This window comes from Polyodon spathula, chromosome 25 (assembly GCF_017654505.1).
Source record: "Polyodon spathula isolate WHYD16114869_AA chromosome 25, ASM1765450v1, whole genome shotgun sequence".
NCBI lineage: Eukaryota > Metazoa > Chordata > Actinopteri > Acipenseriformes > Polyodontidae > Polyodon > Polyodon spathula.
In genome coordinates this window covers 4872237-4884413 of record NC_054558.1, presented here as the reverse complement: position 1 = coordinate 4884413, position 12177 = coordinate 4872237, and the positions used below count along the sequence as shown (strand labels likewise).

General features: G+C 46.6%; 1 protein-coding gene across 5 annotated transcripts; it reads left to right on the top strand.

Moving 5' to 3' along the window:
• The first annotated feature begins 17 nt into the window (after positions 1 to 17).
• Positions 18 to 11029, top strand: LOC121299993 (nuclear transcription factor Y subunit alpha-like). 5 transcript variants are annotated; one of them, XM_041228307.1, is made up of 11 exons: positions 18 to 120; positions 2438 to 2565; positions 3228 to 3308; positions 4067 to 4213; positions 4311 to 4442; positions 4936 to 5053; positions 5643 to 5791; positions 7339 to 7512; positions 8045 to 8173; positions 8935 to 8975; positions 9470 to 11029. In XM_041228307.1, exons 2-10 carry the CDS (start codon positions 2485 to 2487, stop codon positions 8941 to 8943), a joined length of 1020 nt encoding a protein of 339 aa, XP_041084241.1. In that variant the 5' UTR covers positions 18 to 120; positions 2438 to 2484; the 3' UTR covers positions 8944 to 8975; positions 9470 to 11029. The 5 variants fall into 5 exon arrangements, with proteins under 5 accessions (XP_041084241.1, XP_041084237.1, XP_041084242.1 ...); XM_041228303.1 differs by lacking the exon at positions 8935 to 8975; XM_041228304.1 differs by lacking the exons at positions 18 to 120; positions 8935 to 8975 and adding an exon at positions 182 to 425.
• Positions 11030 to 12177: the final 1148 nt, after the last annotated feature.

Sequence of the window (12177 nt, the reverse complement as noted above, 5' to 3'; positions counted from 1 at the left end):
TCCTATTTGTTGCCAGCACTCGCGTTGCTCCATTTTGTCCGCACGCCGTGAGCTCGGTGATTGGGTTTTGGGGATCGGTACTGGAGCCAATCAGAGGGGAACCGGGGCGGCAGAGACACGGTGAGAGAGAAGCGCGGCTCGAAGGGGAAGGGAGCCCGCAGCTGGGGATTGGTGTGTCACTGACCAACCAAATTACTAACACCGCAAAATGCAGGAATTAAAATAACACAGCGGCGTGCAGATGCACCCGGCGACTGCGAGGGAGGGAGGGAGCAGGGCAGGCACCGAGACTCGGTCACCAGCCCGACCCGGGGACGGGAGGCTCAGGAGGGCCGGGTTTCAGACCCTAACAAAAACGAGCTAGAAAAACCCAAAACAATCCTCGCTGCATTAATACCATTGAAATGGCAGACTGGAAGGGGCAGGTGTGAGATGTGTGGGGAGGTCGGCTGTCTTGTGCAGTATCTGTTAGGCTGAAAGAAAGACACCCGAATTGCTCGGATTTCTTAATAAAAAAAAAAAACATGTCTAGCAGTGAAGCCAGTATTTTAAGCACAGGAAGCGTGCTTGTAAAAATGCACCAGTGGTAACGCATTCTTATAGAACACACTTTTTATTACAAATGTCCATTTGCAAAAGTGAATCTTACAGTGCTACGCATTTTGAGGCAAATTGTTAGGAGCAAAATGGCTTTTTTTTTTATGCCGGGTCTGTGTAATGATTTGCAGATGTCACGCGTAATATTACCAGATATAGCCTGTTGTTTTCGTGAGAGAGAGAGAGAATCGAAGTAATAATTTGCTCGATTGCAACTTTTTTTTTTTTTTTTTTTTTTGTAAACACTGTTCCATATTTGTTTGTTAGCATTAAAGAAACCACGCAGGGTTTTATTTGGGACAGGATGTTGCGAATAACAGGAATGTCAAAAAAGAAAGACATTCTCAGAACCTGGAACCCAATGAACCCGCAGAAGAACTAATGCGAACCGGGCTTGTTAATCTGAGCAAATAAAAGTCGTGCTTGTGGAGACAGCTTTTCTGTCCACTGTGTGACTGGACCAGCACAGTACAAAAAACAGGGCTCAGGTTCAGCAAGACATACCCCCGGGATCCACGGTACCCCTGAAATTATATAAACGGTGACAGGATTCAAGCAGAGCGCCCTTGTGATTCATATCAGCGGTTACCGAGATCCTGTGGTGTTGACAACCATGTAACTGAAGAGCCATGGCCAGCACGGCTAGAAAATGCGCACACGCAGTACGATAAAAAGATATGAACAGCCGCAGGGTGAACAGTGTTCATTTCTCTTAAATGCGAGCGGGTGTTTTGTGCAATTCAGCGTGCAATCGCAGCTGAAATACGAAAGCTTTTTATTTTTCCTTCTTTTTCGCGCGGTGTGCCGTCCACCTCTTTCTTTGTCGGGACAAAATGGCGCCCGGGTGCGTTTGCATTGAGAGAGAGGATCGGGTTTTTGTTTTTGAAATTGAGATATTCGGGGGGGGGGATTTAAACAAACAAACAAACAAACAAAACGACTTTGCGTTGTTGTGTTGCTTCCAGCGTTGGCAGCTCGTTTACTCTTGCGACAGCGTGGCGAGGTGTTTGGAGACGCAGTGTTTTGTTTCTGCGCTTTGTTTGGCTGCGCGGTTGTCTTGGTTAAATGTTGGCGTTTCTGTACGTGACTAATCTGACACGGTGTGACATTTAATATATATATAATATATAATAACGTCAAAATTAGGTTTCTGAGACGCTTGTGAAATACTCGACTGAATGTGGCCTTGATTAATATTGACACAAAGGAATTTCCCGTGGCGCCCATCCACAGCGCCCCCCACTGGCTGCTTCGTGCACTGCAGAGCAGTTCCTGCTCGTTTACAGTACTGTATAATTTAACACACACCCCCCTCCCCACACACACGCAAGCAATGCAAACTGGGTTTCAACATGCACATCACATGCTGCCTTGTTATATACCGTGCAACTGAATTCAGACACTTCAACTAAAAATATGAATAAATGCTTACTTAGCACTCTGATTTACAGTAATATGCGGTCATGTCACGAACCATGTTGACTGCTTGCCCAGGCTTCCCTATGAAATTGACTGATTGTGCTTATATATTATATAATATATTATCTATATATATTATATTATATATATATTTTAGCACAGACCTTCAAGGAGAAGCAGAGTTGTAGAACCTGTATGACATCACACAGGACTCCTGTGTCTCATTCACAAGAGAGTGTGCTGAATTCTTGTGGAGTGTTCGTGCCTGGACTGCCTTGTTAAACCCAGTGTGTGTCATCATCACACGTCTGTGCTCCTGTCTGAAGTGTAACTCCAGTACTGATTTCAGACTCAGCCCTGTGCTGTGTTCTCCTCAGCTTCACCAGTGCTAGATTTAATCTTTGTGTTTTTGCTTTTATAGAAAACCCGAGTTAGAAATTCTTCAATCGCTGGTGCATTGAGGCAACCATGGAGCAATATACAACCACCACCAGCAGCACTGGAGAGCAGATCATTGTGCAGACTTCCGCTGGACAGCTTCAGCAGCAGGTATGCTACGATAACGAGCAGCGTCCCAGGGAAGAGTCGCCCCAATATCCAGTGACAGCATAGCAACGTGTAATAAAGCATGTTCTCAAACATGGCAAGCCAGGGGAAATGCGTAGTGTACCCACAGGGAAAGCACAGGGACACTGCAGAAATACAATGACAGGCTTGTATCAGGTGAGCTGTCATGTGTTTGGAGATGCCTTTCTAATTTTACACGTGCGTGTTCTTTGTGTATTTGTTGGTGAATTTATTGTTAATACAAACTGGCAACTTGCAATAACTAAAGCAACTTTCAGCATTCGTAAAACTGCGAATTCGGATTCAGAAACCGCAGTTCATTTCCTGTGTTTACAGACTGATCGCTCTTATTAACCAAGCTATTGATTTATTTAATTAATATTTATTAACTAGCACAAGTGCTACTGGCCAACGTTCTTGCAAGCCCCTGATGTTTTCGTTGTGTTGGCAAAACGAGTCTAGCGGTCCTGATGCCCGCTGCACAGGAAGCTACTCCACAGAGCACGGTGGGCATTGCTGTAGCCAGTGCAGGTGGGTGGCATCGCTACTGTGCAGCGAACGGTCTCTCCTGCGGAGTGCTTGTTTTGGGGACCGCGTCCGGCTGCGCTCCGCTCCGTGTTAACGTCCTGCATTGTCGTTGGCAGCAGGGAGGAGTGACGGCCGTCCAGCTCCAGAGTGAGGCTCAGGGGGCGTCGGCCTCAGGCCAGCAGGTGCAGACACTTCAGGTAGCGGTGTGACCCCTGACCTCTCTCATTATGCATACGATTCGCTGCATGACAAAACTCATCCTACCGCTTAAAAAAAACTAAAAACCAGTAACTCATGGGAAGCCCCTTTTTTTGAAGCGGTTGCAAGCAGATTAAGTTGATTGTGTTTCTTGAGCATTTGGCTGATGTAGTCGCTGTGTTGTGCCATTGAGGCCCCCCACCTGTCTGTCAGGTGCTCACCATCACTTATGTGTTGTAATGTCTTTTTCTAATAACATGCTGGCGTTTTTCAATCAAGGCTACCCATGCTGAGTGCAAGCCCTGCACTTAGTGAATTTGAGAAGCCTCCCTTCAGTATTCTTTACAGTGTTTAAATAGAACAGCGTTGTGCTAGTTGGGGGTTGTAATTTACACACAGATATATATATAGCAAATTCTTACTGTGGTGCAGGAAAGCCATACGTTGATCTGGGAGCCAAATGCCTGCTTTTGTCATCAGTTAAAACTGCAAGATCATCTTCATGTCGGACAGTCTTTGGTGTTCATTCCTCACTGCTGGTGGGCTCAGCTTGTTCTAAGTCATGGCTTCATCAAGTGCAAGGCATTTGCATGCAGCATGTTTTACCTGCAGATCCATGCAGTTATCAGGATATTATACCTTATTGCATTTTCACAAGACTCGTGCGTCCCATCATCAGCGGTATGGGTTTAAGGGAACTGCAGTGCAATAGGCCTGGTGCTAATTCGAGCTGTCTGCTTATTCTTCCTGGGTGCAGGTTCAGGGTCAGCCCCTGATGGTCCAAGTCAGTGGAGGTCAGCTGATCACATCCTCAGGCCAGCCGATCATGGTGCAGGCAGTCCAAGGAGGTCAGGGGCAGACCATCATGCAGGTGCCTGTGTCCGGAGCGCAGGGTCTTCAGCAGGTACAGTACACTGCTCTGCTCTCTGGTGCTCTGATGCTTGTGGGTGTGGGGCCCTTGTAAAGTAGCGTTATGATGTTGTTTTTCTTCACCTCTGCAGATTCAGCTGGTGCAGCCTGGGCAGATCCAAATCCAGGGTGGGCAGACGCTCCAAGTCCAGGGGCAGCAGGGTCAGACCCAGCAAATCATCATCCAGCAGCCGCAGACTGCCGTCACGGCTGGGCAGACCCAGGTGAGGCCTGGCCCAGCGGCTCTGGAACCCGCAGGGTATCTTCACAGCTGTTTAAACTGGCTCGCTGTACACCTGGCACAGAAAACTCGCTTCCAAACATAGCCCTTCACACCTGCAGTGTGTGCATAACAAGCCAAGGAAGAACGACTCTCGAAGGTGGAAACGGCGATGATCCAAACTTGGTCGGAAACTGTGTCTCAAGTCTTGGTATAGAGCTGGCAGATCACAATCATGTGTGGCATTCTGTACTTGAGGTTCTCAGGAGTGCAGAAGCAGTTTTGAATTCCAGACCAAAATCCTTCTTCATTTTTAGGTTCAGCTCACAAGCTTGCACTCGAAGGCCACTATTGCAATGTATGTTTGTGGTACCGTTACTGTAAATGTGTTGGGTTCGTGGGAAGGTCACATCTATCTGAGTTTCCTGAGCTACTCCAATGTGCATGACAGATTAGCGCCTGTGTTAACGTGGGGTTTCTCCTGGTCTCTCTTCCAGGGGCAGCAGATAACAGTGCAGGGCCAGCAGGTGGCGCAGACTGCCGAGGGGCAGACCATCGTCTACCAGCCTGTCAATGCTGACAGCACAATACTGCAGCAAGGAGGCTTTGGAGGAGGTGCAACAACTGATCATCACTCTGTACATGAGCACAGAACAGGGCGTCCCTGTGTGCCCTAAAGTAGCTTGCAAATAAGTGATAGGATTTTATTATTATTGTTATTATTAACCTGTGTTCTTGTCATGGCCCCCTTACCAACTGTGACCAAAGTGGCATTGATGAGAAGGAGATTAAAACCCTTATGACCGCATTTACAAAATACGTGGGGGTTGTGGCTCACCTCCAGTGTGCCGAGTAAATGGCTTTTCACGTTTTAAATGCTCAAACACCCCCTTGTTTCTGAATGCGGCTTACTGTTCATCTTTTTGCACCAGTATTGGTGTCTGAACAATTGCGTATAAATACAGCCACCAAGATCAGTGAAGTTTTTACACCAAGGTTATGAAAATGAAACATCTAACAGTGTGTGAGAGTCTCTGTGGTGAGAGTGTGTCTGAACGCTAGTGTGTCCCCCTGTTCAATGTATTTGCATGGTGTCCCTTTTAGATCAGTCGCATAGACTTCATAGCCTCTCTTGTGAGTGACAGTGACAGTGAGTGTGGGTGATAGTGTGAGTTGGTTGCTGACGCTGCTCTTCCTGTTTCAGGTATGATCACCATCCCAGCTGCCAGCCTTGCTGGTGCCCAGATTGTCCAGACCGGCGGCAACACCAACACCACAAACAGCGGGCAAGGCACAGTCACCGTCACGCTGCCAGTGTCCGGCAACATGGTCAACGCCGGCGGCATGGTCATGGTGAGTGCTCGACTCCCCCTGGTGGAGGCAGTGCACTGCATTTACTCACCCCACACCTCCAATCCCTCAGCTTGATTTCACAGGCACTGCATTTACTCACCCCACACCTCCAGTCCCTCAGCTTGATTTCACAGGCACTGCATTTACTCACCCCACACCTCCAATCCCTCAGCTTGATTTCACAGGCACTGCATTTACTCACCCCACACCTCCAATCCCTCAGCTTGATTTCACAGGCACTGCATTTACTCACCCCACACCTCCAGTCCCTCAGCTTGATTTCACAGGCACTGCATTTACTCACCCCACACCTCCAATCCCTCAGCTTGATTTCACAGGCACTGCATTTACTCACCCCACACCTCCAATCCCTCAGCTTGATTTCACAGGCACTGCATTTACTCACCCCACACCTCCAGTCCCTCAGCTTGATTTCACAGGCACTGCATTTACTCACCCCACACCTCCAATCCCTCAGCTTGATTTCACAGGCACTGCATTTACTCACCCCACACCTCCAAACCCTCAGCTTGATTTCATAGGCACTGCATTTGGTGCTGATCGCCTCCTGCTTTTGTCTGTGTGTGTGTGTGTGTGCACCAACCAGACTAACTATATGATTTGTTTTTATATATGTATATATAATTGCTGGATTGCTTGCTTTCTACCTGTATTTTGTGTGTGTGTGACTAACAGCAGCTTCTTTCTCAGTGCTCCGGATAGGGGTTGTGTGTTCGCTACTAAAGATTTGTCTGTTGGCCATTTCACTAGAATTCGTGTCCACGTCGCTCCCTCTGTATTGGAGGAGGTGGACAATTTGAGCCAAATATTCTTAAAGCGTACCTGAGTGTTGTGTTTCAGAGCTGAGCACTGTGCTAAAGAGCTGTAGGGGTTGAGCTCCGTGGTTAGAACAAGGGGGCCACGTGTTAAGGATATTTGAGCTGCACAAACGACACCAGGAGTTCTGGAATACAGGCTGACTGCGGAGTAAGGAAGCTGCGGGAATGTTTTGCTGGGGGGGACGGGACACTATTTAAAATGAACTGCCTTGTTTGTACAGCCCAGTGATCTGCAGCCGATGCTTTTCAGAGATGTTTCAAAGGTAAGAAGAGTGTCGCGTCGTTTCCCTTTCGATAAAACACTCAAACGGCGGACGGTTTTATCCTCACTGTAGAGAGAAACCTCAAGAGCCGGGCTCACGCTATTACAGCTTTCACTTTCTACATGGTGTCGGCATTAAATGTGTGTCTCGTTCTGTTCTGGTTACAGTTTTAACTCCTAAAGGATGTATTGCACACAATTAAAACAATTTGATACACGTTGTCATTTTTTTATTGGGGGGGCGGTGGGTTCAACTCTGCATTCTACAGAAACGAGCGAAGAATGAGAAGTTGCATTGATGTGACTGATTGTGCGGTTCGACCGCTGGCAAGATTCTGGGAGTTACAACTAACAACCTAAACCAGCAAACCCGGTGTTTACTGAAGCCTCTTGTTCTCATGAGCCAGATTGTGTAACAAGCCTTCCCTCTCTGTCTCCATTTTCAGATGATGCCCGGGGGGGGTACTGTGCCCACCATGCAGAGAATCCCGCTGCCAGGGGCCGAGCTGCTGGAGGAGGAGCCTCTCTATGTCAACGCCAAGCAGTACCACCGCATCTTGAAGAGGAGACAGGCCCGCGCCAAGCTGGAGGCAGAGGGCAAGATCCCCAAGGAGAGGAGGGTGAGATCCCCCCCCCCCCCCCCCCCCCCCCCCCCCCCCCCCCCGCCACCCTGAAACCGAGCGACGCAGACAAACGCTTCGGCGAGGGCTGCCACCTTCATTGTGTATTGGGGGTGGCCCCAGCCGAAGCGCGAGTGCGCTTGACTTGCTTTCTGAGTCTAGAAGGAGGCACTAGCTGAAACGCCTGTCTGTGTGACTTGAACTGTTGAATTCAGAGCCGCCCTCAGTCTGGGTGGGGGTCCATTTCATTTTGTAGGAGAGCGTCCAGGGAGATTGGGAAGCAGCATTACATTCCCACAATTGCAGCATCTTTCAGTCACACACTGCTGTTACACCGTCAGGCCAGTGGGTAGCGCTGTTTACCAAGTTAAAAATTCCTCGCACACATACATATTATTTTCCCAGTTTAAGCTAAACTAGCATATTTTTTAACTTGCACTGTATCTGACACACAGGGGGGCAGCACAGAGCACTCTTTTTTTTTATATTGGATTTTAGTTTGACGTCAAAATGTTTTGTTTTGTTTTTTCAGAAATACCTGCACGAGTCCCGTCATCGCCACGCCATGCAGAGGAAGCGAGGCGACGGGGGGCGCTTCTTCTCCCCCAAGGAGAAGGAGGAGATGGCAGCGGCTGCGGCGGCCGCAGCAGCAGCGATGCATGTGAGAGCAGAGATGCGCTTTGGAGAACAGCCAGTGCAGCTCAGTGCAGGGTCACAATCCAGAACCACAGAGCAGTGGAACACTGGAACCTTCCTTTCAGTGTGTTAACCCTTGAGAAGGAGGAATCAATAATGCAGATTGCCTCTTGGGGGGCGCTTCTCCTGTCTGGTGTTAATAACAGATTCGCTGCTAAATTTAATTTAACCACGGCTGCTATACGAAACTCACGCAAATAAAATCGGACTTACACCGGGGGAGGGCAACAGTTTGGTGCATCACTCACTGTTCCCAAACAAAACAAACCCTTGGGGAAGGATGGTTCCAGACCACTGATCTGTTAAACCTGGTGATGGCCCGGTGGAATCTGTTTTAAGGTTACATTACAAATAAGAGCTAACTGAAATGCCGTTTTATGTATATATTTTACCAGATAGCACAAGGGAGTGTTTTTTTTTTTTTTTTTTTTTTTAAATATGCAGTTCGGACAGTCCTTTGTAATTCGTCATGCTTGTGGTCAGATGCTATAGAGTTGGGGAGGGGGTGTGGTTCTTTACATAGCACTGAATTGATGCATCGTGCAATGGTTCTGCTGTGTGCTCCCTGCATGTTGTGTGTGTTTTTGTTGCAGTTCTGTTGTGTTCACATCTGCAGTGTGTTTGCCTTCATGTTTCTTTCTTGTCTTGCCTTTTTTTTTTTTTTTTTTTTTTTTGCTGTTGAATCTCAAACCAATCTTCTGTCCTAACGCTGTGTTCATTTAACAGATGCATTAGAATTCTGGGTAGGATAGGAGAGATTTTTAAAGGTACAGTATTTGATTTTTTTGCTTTTGAAAGAACGTTTGGTGGGCTAGCTGAGATGAAGCCACTGGAGGGGGCAGTGGGGTGGGGGGGTGCTGATTAGCCGTGCTTTCTTTCTGTTGCCTTGTCTGTGTCCAACACTCCTAGCTTCAATATCAGTGTCCATTCCATTTGCTTCGAGTTTTTGTTACTCCTTTGTACCAAAATGCTTTGTGTTGTCTTGGGGCTCGTATCAAAGCAGTTTGGTTTGAACATTTCGATGGAATAGTGATGCTTGATGCAGGATTCACTCTAACATGGCAATCCTAGTCTTTAATAAGCAAGTGCTAATGTGTAATTCTCGTTACCTCACAACTGATTCAGACTTTCTGTGTAAACCCAGCATTGAGAAACCCGTCCAGCGTTCCTACCTCTGTACAGCGCTGGCTTTTTCGTTGTTGCTGTGCGGTGTGTTGATGGGCTTATTGAATTGTGGCTTGTCCTCTTCTTTCCTGTGCAGGAGCAGTCCCAGCCGGGTGACGAGGTGGTGGCTCAGATGATCAGGGTGTCTTAAGCCCTGCACCCACATGTGCATCTCTTAACAAGGCTGTGCCAGCAGGTTTCCACACAGCCCTTCCAAGCAAACAAACAAAACGTTGTACAGCACTATTATCCAGACCTCGTGTTAACTGCTCTGGGAATGCTGCAGTCTTTTACAGAACGTCAATGGCAATTAATTCCCTCCTGTGGCATTCTCCAGCCCCTACCCTCCAGCATGCACGGAAATGTTTAGAGTATTCTTCACTGTGGCCTCGTCAGCCAATCATTTCATCTTGACTGGTGCTATTTTGTAATCCTCCTCTGAGAAGTCAGATTGGGTCGGGGAAGGATGGTGCATCTTTACTTCCCAAAGCAGTTAACAAATTAGCTCAAAAACGAGAGATCAAGATCACACTTATCGGCTGCTGTTTTATAAGGGACGGGGGAAAAGCGGGGATAACAAATAAATACTGCATCCTTTTGATGTTCGTAATAGCAGTGATGTACAGTAAGGGTAGTTTTCTGTGGCCAGTATACACTTTGTCTTCAAACAGCACTGTAGAAGCTAATATTCAACATCTGGAAAGTAAATGAAGTAAATACAGTGCAAGTTGTGGCTTGCTATGTTGACTGGGGGTCTGTAAGATTGTAAAGTGTATACCTGCACTGTTTCAGTGATGTGGACTCCTTGATGGTTTTATTTTTCCAAATGGAATGCTTATTGGTTTAGTCTTTCGTTGTGCCTTTAGCTTTTGCCTGATCTTGGAGGGGGGGTGATGTAGTTTTAGTCGTAATATATTACTATGGGGGGGGGTGGCAGTGCTGTATTAAAAAGCCTGTGATGTAATACCAACACAGATGAGTCCTGTTAAGAGTACCGCTGCATTGGTGCTGTGCAGAAGGGAGAAGCATGGTGGTGGAAATGGAGCTTTTGGTTCAGACATGACCCTGGCTAAACGACAGCTGGTTTCATGAAGCTGTATAAAGGGAGATTTTAAGAAATCATTCCAGAGTGTCTCTCTACCGTGATCCTTGTTGCATCTGTACAGCACCAACGCCACTGAAGACACGTTCTGAAAACAGAAGTGCTGCCCGCTCCTTCGCGCACACTGCGTTTGTGTACCAGTTTGGTTTTCCAGTAATGAGCATTTCTGAATATTTTTTAATGGTCGTCCCCTGTGTAGGCAATGCATACATTTCTATTCATATATTACAAATAATAATTGTGAACAGTGTTTAACTTAGCGGGCTGGATTCTGAATTTGAAATACTTCAAGGGCTCTTGCATGTAGTCAGATTTTATTCTTTTTCTGTTTTGGAATAGGAGGTACTGTATATTGGAAATTCAGCGTTCTTTTTGTGTGTGTGAGAAAAACAAACTCTTTGTATATACAACCAAACGTTTATATTTAGTTTTAGTTTCCTCCTGTTTTGTTTTTGTTTTGTATTTTCAAGCATGATCTGTCTCTGATAAGTAAGCTGTATAGGAACAGTACTGTGTACACCATTCAGCTAATAAAACGTTGTACTTTTTATTTTACAAAGCTGTGTTTTTATTCTTCTGTCGGAGCGGCGAGCACGGTGTCGTTTTCCTTTTGCACGAACAATTCCACAGGAATCTCGCCCATCGTCTCTGGAGAGTGATTCATTCATGGAGTTGACGGGAGGTTGAAGGACAGACCCTACAGACTTCCCAGGCAGGTAATGTCTCCTTGGCATTGGCAAGTGGTTATATCTTGCATGCTTTTAGATCACTGGGGGGAATGAGATAAGCACTAGATTGCAATTTCCAAATGTCAGTTCAAGGCAGGTCGTGTGATGGGCTCTAATGATCCAGCACATAACAGCTTGAATGCAGAAAGAGCCTGCTGCCCCTATTGATTAAAACTCCGGACTCCCTTGTGCAGTGTGCGCCATTATTGTGCAAGAAACAGTGATGTGATTGCTTCATGGTAAAATAGGGGTGTTGCATTTTAAAACAAGATTTCATGTTCTTTCAGTAACTTAAATCCTCTGATTTTGACCTAGGTCATTCTTTCACTGTCCTGTAATGAGCTTGTAACATTGGGTTTCTGTGATGGAGCAAGGGGGCTTTTGACCTTGCAGGTAAACAGCATTACTAAGCAAACCCATTGAACCGAGGAGCTGGGGAAGAGGCTCTGCTGACGTCTGTGAATTGGTAACCAGCGCGTTGATCAACATCGCAAAGATCTTTGGTTCAAGACCCGGGAAGACTCTTGAAACCCTAGGATCAGAATGAATCCCCCCCCCCATATACACTGATGAGATTAGTATGTGTAGTTTTAAAACATTTGAAGGGGTCTTGGTTTTTCATTCACTTTTTGCAAGTCCTTCTATTTTTGTCCTGCATAGATGGCTGTCTGTCTTGACTGGTGCTGTTTTCTGAGCTGGTTATTTGCAACAGCAAGTGTCATTCAAGCTGTAATGCTACTGAAGGGGAGGGCGGGCTGAGTAACCCAGAGTAGAACCCAGGGTGCTGATATAGCTGAACACATGGCAAGTAATCCCATTCCAAAAGCACGTTATTCTCTAAGTGGAGGACCATCCTGAGGTGAGGGTGCTCTGATGTAAACCTTACGGATTATTTTTTATATAATATTTGGGATGTCTGGCTTTTAACACCATGATTAATGAGTGACAGGTGTATTTTTATTTTTTACGGTCAGA